This window comes from Sminthopsis crassicaudata, chromosome 4, assembly GCF_048593235.1.
Source record: "Sminthopsis crassicaudata isolate SCR6 chromosome 4, ASM4859323v1, whole genome shotgun sequence".
Lineage (NCBI taxonomy): Eukaryota > Metazoa > Chordata > Mammalia > Dasyuromorphia > Dasyuridae > Sminthopsis > Sminthopsis crassicaudata.
Window position 1 is genome coordinate 133,251,419 of NC_133620.1, and position 9,270 is coordinate 133,260,688.

Below are 9,270 nucleotides of genomic sequence, written 5' to 3' on the forward strand. Positions count from 1 at the left end.
TCACCCATCCAGATCAGAAATTATAGTGATGGGGTCCTATATTCAGATTCTCTCTTAGAAGCCTGCTGTATCATTGGAACTGAAGTCAAAGCAAGAGTATGGTAACTTATAATGCCTGTAATTACTCCAACCTATTACATCATCATTTCTAGTTATCATTTAGTGTCTGCTTGTGTCAGTAAAAGATCTATCATCCACAAATTTCAGATATCTGTTTTACTTAGTTGGACACAGGTGAGGGCAGGATAGTCTAGGAACTGGAAGCCTCTTCAATTTCATGTATAGGTCTCACTGACCCCTTAACATTTGAACTGGATCATTAGAATGTTTAAAATCATAAATCTTCACTAAATTCTATTTTTTCATTTTCCTCTGTCCCTGAGTTTCTTCATTTGCACAATGAAGACAACGCATTTGTTATTGAGATGTATGAGTTTCTGGCCTCAGATGCCAAAGATGTTCCTTCTTCCCAGAATCTTCAATTTATGACAACATAAGATAAAAATCATAGATTCCAGGAAATGGAAGGCACATTTGGGTACCCATGAGCCCGTTTGTGTAAAAGATAGATCTGTTCTTAACCTTTTAAAAGTAATCAATCATTTTGGTATCTGGGAGAGTCTATTAACTCTTCTCAAAATAATGTTTTTTTTTAATTTGTAAAATAAAATAGATAAGATTGTTTTTAAAAATCAATAATATTGAAATGGTTTTCAAATTATATATTTTTTGAAAAACCAAAATCACAGATGTAAGAATCAGAGAGTAACAACCTGTGGAGTATATAGGGAATGGTAATATGAGATAAATCTGAAAAAAATAGGTCAGTATAAGATTATGAAATATCAGATAAACAGGCTTGAAATTTCAGCATGTGAAATTTACTTTGAAAGATTTTATAACATCCTATAATTCATTCAATTCAATGAGTGTTTATTGAGTACCTACTCTGACAAAAAATCTTGGGATTGGGATACTTTAGTTGAACTTATAAACTTTTTAAGTGCAATGATGGGGTCAAAACAGATATAGCAATTTTAGGCTATGTTAATAACAATATGGCATCTAGAACAATGGAGAGCATACTGGGTTTGTAGTACTAGGGATAGCCCTGGATGCCACATATTAAGAGATATATTGATATATCAAAAACCTAATCCTGGCAAAGGAAACCAGAAAGATGAAAAGCCTTCAATCCATGTAAAATGAGAAATAGAAAAGGAATAGGGGGATGTTTGATTTTGGAGGTTGGAACATTTATGGGGCACAGTCAAGCTTACTAGCATTCACTAAGTGCTTACTGTATTTCAGGTAGTTTGCTAATCACTGGGAAAACAAAGAAAGGCAAAAATAGTTCCTGTCAACAAGCAGCTTATAGTCTAATGGAGGAGAAAACATGCAAACAATCACGAAGAAACAAAATGAATAGAAAATAAATTGGATATTATGTCAGAGAGAAGGCACTAGAATTAAGAGGAACCAGGAAAGAATTCTTGCAAAATATAAGATTTTAAGCTAAGATCTGAAGGCAGAGACAAGGAAAGAGAATTCTAAGCATAAGGGATAGCCAGTTGGAAGATAAGTGAAACAAGAAAGCCAGTCACTAGGTCATGGAAGAAGTGGAGATGAAAAGTGTAAGTAAGAAGTGAAATTGTAAGAAGAGGCCAGATTATGTAGAGTTTAAAAGCCAAAGAGAGGTTTTTATATTTGATCCTGAAGGTAATAAGGAGCCACTAGAGTTTCTGAATGTAGGGGAGGAAGAAGTGACATGATCAGAGCTGTGCTTTAGTGAAATCAATTTGCTATCTGAGTAGAGTTTAGTCTGGAGTGAGAAGAGACTTGAGATTGGGACATCAAGCAGCAGACAAGGTCTGGGTGAGAGATGATGTGGGCTTGGACGTGTCAGCATCAAAGAAAAAGGGTATACATTAAAGATACTGTGAAAGTAAAATCAACATGGCTTGATGATACCCTGAAAATGGGAAAGTGAAAAAATGAAGAATCAAGGACGACACCAGACTTGAGAGACTCAGTTAATGGAAAATAGAGACCTCAAAAGTAACCAGAAAGTGAGGAAGAGAGAAGGCTTTGGGGGAAAGATAACAAATTTAGTTTAGTATACATTTAAGATGTCTACAGGACACTCAGATCAAGATGTCTTGTAAGCAAGTGGAGATATGAGATTGGAGGGCAGGAGAGAGGTTGCGGTTGGACAAATAAATCTGAAAATCATCTACATAGAATAATAATTGGATCTATGGAACCTGAAGAAGTCACCAAATGAAAAAGAATAGAAGGAGAAGAGGACCAAGGACAGAGCCTTGGGAACCAGAAAAGAACTGTGTAGGGAAAACCAACAGAGAAGAGAGAATCCAGAAGAAGGAGATTGATGGTGTCAAAAACTACAAAGAGTCAAGAAGAATGAAGATTGAGAAAAAGCTATTGGGTTTGACAATCCAAAAACCACTGGGAACTAGAAAGAGAGCAGCTAAGTTACTATATTCAGACTATTTTAAAAAATGTTAGAATTTCACGGGCAAACCATGAGCTCACGCCTTTCTAAACAAGCCTATGTCAAGGGTCATGTCTAATTTATTTTGGTATATGAGATCTCCATAGGCAGCTGCCATCTTCCCTGCCCCTCTTCTTCTCCCACCCCTCCACCAGGGCACTTGAACAGTGGGAGAGCAGTTATAAGACATTGATAGAGGCAACAATAGAGATTAGAGACAGAGAGAAAAAGAAAGAACTAGTAAGGAAAAGAGAGAGAGAGAGAGAGAGAGAGAGAGAGAGAGAGAGAGAGAGAGAGAGAGAGAGAGAGAGAGAGAGAGAGAGAGAGAGAGAGAGAGAGAGAGAGAGAGAGAGAGAGAGAGAGAGAAGAGAGAGAGAGAGAAACAGAAAAGAGAGAAACAAGGAGAGAAGAGTCAATAAAGGAAAGAAAGAGTTAGGAGGGAAGATGGGAGAGAGAGAGAGTAAGAAAAACAGAAATAGAAAGAAGGAGATAGAGACAGAGTCAGAGAAAACTGAAAGAAAAAGAACATTTAGCACTGATAAGGCTATCCTCAGCAGAGGAGAAAGCTTGAATTCAAGTCACATTAAAGGGATGGGACACTGGACTATAAGATGAGAGGATGATGGCACAATTGCTTCAGTCACAAGTTTCCTTCTGTACAAGTCAAATTAATAATAATGTATTCATTACATGTATTCATTACAAGAACACACAGTTGCTCTTAACCAGCTCCCATACCATTAACCATGAATTAGCCTGCCTAGCTGCAGGGCAGAAGCATTATTTTTTTGCCCTCTAATTTTGCTGCTCATATCTTGTCTGAGCAGACAATCTGCTGAAGGGCTTCCATATTAGCATCAAAGGTCCACTCTTTCTCCCCTCTCACCGATCTTATAAAATGAGGATTTTTTGATTTGTCTCTGTTTTGCTTTTAAGAAAGTCTCTAGGAATACTGAGGTGCAGATGCAAAATTCAGAGCCTGGTTTTGACCAAATAGAGTCTCAGTATGAGAAGCAGCACCATGAGGGGATCAAAATCTTGCCTGTGAGTCAGCAAGCCGAGGATTCAAATTCTTCCTCTGACACATACTGGCTATATGAGATCCTGGGCAAATTTCTTAACCTCAGCATCTGGTCCTCAATAAACATGCTGAGTATAACAATGTCAGCACTTAATCTATTACTATACTGATTAGATCAGCTCCTAAAGAACATAGTGCATGCTGACAACATTGTGTGATGATCAACTATGATAAACTTCACTATTTTCAGCAATCCAAGACAATTCCAATAGATTTGGAATAGAAAATGCCATCCATATCCAGAGAAGGAACTGTGGAGACTGACTCCATACTATTTTCACTTTTTAAAAATTTATTTTTTGTTTTTTTTCTTTCTTGTGTTTTTTTCCTTTTCACAACATGACTAATATGGAAATATGCTTTAAATGGCTGTACATATATAACCTATATCAGTTTGTTTGCTGCCTTGGGAGAGGAGGCAGAAAAATTCAGAATTCAAGATCTTACAAAAATGAATGTTGAAAACTATTTCTACTTGTAATTAGAAAAAAGTAAAATACTATTCAGTAAAAAAAAAAAACCTAAGATAAGTATTATTTTCCCTCAAGATTACAAAATATAGTAATTGTCCTGGCTAGGTATTAAGTAGACCATAGTTATGGCTACCATGGGTATCTTAATGGATCATTTCCCCAAATTATTTTATCCTCCAATAAGTAGCAATTTAGTGAAGGTTAGAAGTGGTATTTTCCAATTTTAAAAATGACATATTACTTATGTAGTAAAAAGATCATTGCATCTGAAAGTTAAAATGCCTGGATTTGAGGCTGAACTCTGCCATTTATCCATTCAGGTCAAATTTGAACTCAAGTCCTCCTAACTTCAAGGCTAGTGCTCTATCCACTGCACTATCTAGTTGCCCCTAACAAATTGATTTTTAATATCTGTATCTACATGTGGAAAAAAGAAATAATAATCCCCTTAATATTCATAATGAAAAATACTATCTGCCTCCAAAGACCGACCTCCAAAGGTCATTTGAATACAGACCAAAGCATACTATTTTTCACTTCCTTTTTTTAGTATTCTTGTACAAAATGACTAATATGAAAATATTTTACATGATTACATATATATAACATATCAGATTGCTTACTGTCTTAAGCACGAGAAAGGAAAGGGAAGGGAAGATGGAATTTGGAATTCAAAACTTAAAAAAAAAAAAACCCAAATGTTAAAAATTGTTTTTACATGCAATTGGGGGAAAATAGAATATTATTTTAAAATCCTTCCCTCTCACAGCATAGTCAAGGGTAATATGCTTTGTAAAGCACTATAGAAAAATGAGCTATTAATATTAAAAGTGTTCTCAGTACTGTAAGCTTGAACCATGAAGCAGCAAAATGCCATAATTGTGAAATGTTAGAACTCATCCATATTGCACAAAGTTAGCCAGAAGAGGTCGCTAACTCAATAATATAGGCAAGATGCCTAAAGACTAACATTTTATGTTTCAGTTACAGAATGCCCTTTATAAGTTATTTGGGAGATTTCCAAATCCAATGTTTTGGAATACTCCACACTATGGAAGTAATAATTTCAAATCAGCAAAATGAGCTGAAATATGAACTTACAGAAAATAAAACTGTGTTGAACAAATGTCAATGTATGTTAATAATGTAGCATTTCAATTAAAATTTAATCAGCATTTATTAAGCTTCTACCATATATGAGGTTCTGTGGTAGGTAAAAAGGATTCAAAGTCCCAAATTAAAACTAGTCCTTGCCCTTGCCCTTGCCCTTGAGGCCTTTATATTTTATTGAAGTATGCAACATGTAAATAGACCATTAAATATAGGATAATTTGAGAAAGAGAGGCAACTAGGTGGCACAGTGGATAGAGCAGCAGGGCAGAAGTCAGGAAGACATATTACTGAGTTCAAATCTAACCTCAGAAACTTACCAGCTTTGCCTCAGTTTCCCCATCTGTAAAATGAGCTGGAAAAGGAAATGGCCAACCACTCCAGTATTTTTGCCAAAAAATCCCCAAAGGGGGTCATAAAGTCAGACATGACTGAGAAGTGACTGAACAACAATTTAAGAAAGAAGAAGAAAGCACTAATAACACTGACCTCTTGAGCAAATCTATCTAGGAGTTTCTGCAATACTAAAATAGTTTTTAAGTTTGTTTTTTGATATCTTTTTCTTGATATCTTGATAGAAATATGAAGCTGAGTGTCAGCACTTACACTGAGTCTAGTCTGAATTAAGGGAGTTACGAGGTTTTTTTTTTCCTTTTTTTTTTTTTTTTTTTTGACTTGGCTATATTCTCCCCATCTTTTATTCATCCTCATAGATTCTGATGGTACACATTAAGTCCTCCATTCCTCAGGAACAAAAACTTCTAAGATAAATTAAAAAAAAAACACAAAACTTTCCAACTCTTTTTCCCTGAAGAAAACCCTCAAGATAATTTAGAGGAAATCTTAAAGAACAATGACAAAGAAAGGGCTACAAAAATTTTTGGCTAAAAATAAAAATCTTGTTGCTCATTTCAACAATGAGGTGACTCAGGTAAATTCCAATAGACTTCCGAGAGGAGAGAACCATCTGTATCTAACTAGAGAACTATGGGCAGTCAATGTGTATCACAACATAACATTTTCGCTTTTTTTTTTGTTATTTGCTTGATTTTTATTTCCTTTTTCCTTTTTTTCCTTTTTGACCTGATTTTTCTCATGCAGCATGATAATTGTGGAAATATGTATAGAAGAATTGCCCATGTTTGACACATGTTCAAATATTTGCTATCTAAGGAAAGGGAAGGAAACGAGAAAAATTTATTACACAAGGTTTTGCAAGGGTGAATGTTAAAAATCACCTATGTATATTTTTTAAAAATAAAGCAAAAAAAGTCTTTCAGATCTGGAGTTTCTTTGAACTCAACCATGATACTAAACTAGACTTTCTGAAAACTGCTCAGTTTATGATAATTTCGATGATTATACTTTTAATGGAGAATTTATCAAGACTTGGTAAAAACTGAATTCCTTTCATGGACTATAAGTTTTCTTGTTTTGACAGTTAAGTATAAGAATGCCATTCAAGTCTCTATGAAAAACAGAATTTAGAATTATCTTCTTTTTTTCAGAGTTTTACACTTGGCTCCATGGCAATTTCATTTTGGGCTCATCTGGGCAGTTCAGGCCAGAAAGTGTCTCTATTAGAGAGAACCAAGAGAACTTAGTAATAAATCTCATGCTGACATTTCTTTTACTAAAAGAACCAACATAAGATAAAAATTTTCTTTTGCTGAAAAGCTTGTATTATCTAAGGAACTAATTCCTATGGAAAAGGAGTCCACTATCCTCACCACCACCACCACCAGCTGTGACTGCCCCTAGCAGATAAGGTTTGGGAGCAACAGCACTATCCCTTAGCCACCAGCCTTCCTTTTAACCTGCTAGAGTTCTCATCTCTTCAGCAGCTGCAGCTGCTATAGACCTACAAAAGAAAGTTTTCATCATCAATCTTTAGCACTCTCAAGTTCACATCTAATTTTATCAATAGTATCAGTTCCTCCTTCTCTACAATGAATTTTTTATTGTAGGGAACAAGCATTTATTATATAACTACAATGTGCCAAGCACTGTGCTAAGTGCTTTACAAATATCATCTCAGTTGATCCTCACAACACATGATTTGGCCAGCACCATGGAGCTAGTTTCTAAGGCCAACTGTCAACTCAGGATTTCCTGACACTTGGCCCAGTGTTCTATGCACTGAACCACGGAGCTACCTCTTAACAGCCAAATAGTTGGGAGGATTATTTTTCCTTTGTTTCCAATCCAAATCTCCATTTTTCTTAAAATAATTAATGCATCTTGAACTGCTCCACTTCCTCTAAATGAGAAGAATCCTGCATACTTTGGTTTCTTAGTCTTCCGTCTCTTATCAAAAGTCACTCTATAGATATTTTTACTGTAAGCAACTATAAGCACGAGATCATTATTGATGAAGGCTGGCTGATCTTTGTCATTTCGATAAAAATGTATGCCAGCATTCTCCTGTCCATGGAAGACTGCCCTTACTTATCTCATTGTTTACTTCCCTTGACATAATACTTTTACAAGGCCATGTACATCTGGGATTTAGAGTGATAGCCACAGGCAAAGTTAGCTAGTTTTGTGGCACATTCAAAGATATATTTTAACTTGGCTTCTCTGATCAAGACAATGATCCAAAACAATTCCAAAGTTCTCATGATGACAAGTGCTATCCTTCTCCAGAAACAATGAACTCTGTGCACAGACTGAAGCATACTTTTCACTTTATTTTTCTTGGTTTTGTGTGTGTGTGTCTCCTTTTATAACATGGCTTATATAGAAATATGTTTTGCATGGCTTTATGTGTATAATCAATATATGCTTGCCTTTTCAAAGGGTGGGAAAGGGGCTAAAGGAAGAGAATTTAGAACTCAAAAAAAATTTAAATGAATTCTTACAGTTTTAAAAATGTAATTTGGAAATATTTTGTGAAATAAAAATGTTTTAAAATTAAATTAAATTTTAAAAAGTATACTTAATAAGAAAAATACAGTAAAAAAAGCAAATCAACACATATATCCATCCATACTCATAGTCCTTATGAATTCATGCTGCAATATTTTATTTCATTATACATAATATTCCATTGTATTCCATTGTATTATTCCATTGTACATAATAGGCACTTAGGACTAGGTTTAAATTTCAAATTTGTTCTGTGGTAAGATGGAAAAAGAACTGATCCACAGGGCTCTGATAACTTAGCAACTGGATGACTCTGGAGAAATAGTTTCTTCATCTATAAAGTGGAGATAAAAATGCTTTAACTATTTCACAAGGTTTTTGTGAAGGCCAAATGAGATTGTTATGTACATTTATATGTATGTACATATATACACATTTATATCATTTAAAGAATTTTGCAAACTTATTGTTAATTGTTGAATGAGTGACTCACAATTTGTCATGCATACTGTAGTCACTCAACAAACATTTGTTGCACAATTAAAGTTCATGTGGGATGCTGAGATGAATAAAATCAACTATTTTTCCTCAAGAAGCAGGAAAAGATATACATATATGTATATGTAAAATTATATTAAAAAAATAAGGCTATATTTGATGAGAAAGCAACATGAGTAGCTAGATTTGGAATCAGAGGTTTTGTTATTATTCAGCCATTTTTAATTATTTTTTACTTTTCTGATCCCCTGCTAGGTTTTCTTGGCAAAGATATTGGAGTGTTTTGCTATTTCCCTCTCCAGCTCATTTTAAAGATAAGGGAATGGAGGCAAACAGGGTTAAGTGACTTACCCAGAGTCACACTGCTAGGAAGTGTCTAAAGCCATTTTGAACCCAGGTCTTTCAGACTCCAGACCAGTACTCCATCCACAGTACTATCCAACTATCCAATTAAGGACCTACATTCAAATCCCAGCTCTGCTACTTATGAACTTGGCCAAGAATACTAATAGCAAGTAATTACCTAGTATTTCAAGATTTGTGAAGTGATTTATGTGTTATCCCATTTTGTCATTTAACTTCTCTAGGACTCAAAATCTTTATCTATAAAATAGATATATAAAATATATTTATATATTTTGTGTATATAAGATATGTAAAATAGCTATCTAAAATAAGAGGGGACTATAAAATAAGAGACTTACTGGTCCCTAAATTCCCTTTTAGCT

At 34.7% G+C, this 9,270-nt stretch overlaps 1 protein-coding gene across 1 annotated transcript in view; it reads right to left on the bottom strand.

Moving 5' to 3' along the window:
* SYTL3 (synaptotagmin like 3) overlaps nucleotides 1-9,270 on the bottom strand; it is a 99,089-nt gene that overhangs the window by 52,162 nt on the left and 37,657 nt on the right. Inside the window, exon 4 of the mRNA XM_074264679.1 lies at nucleotides 6,994-7,037. Within this exon, the coding sequence (XP_074120780.1) occupies nucleotides 6,994-7,037 (44 nt within the window). The remainder of the gene's footprint in view (nucleotides 1-6,993; nucleotides 7,038-9,270) is intronic.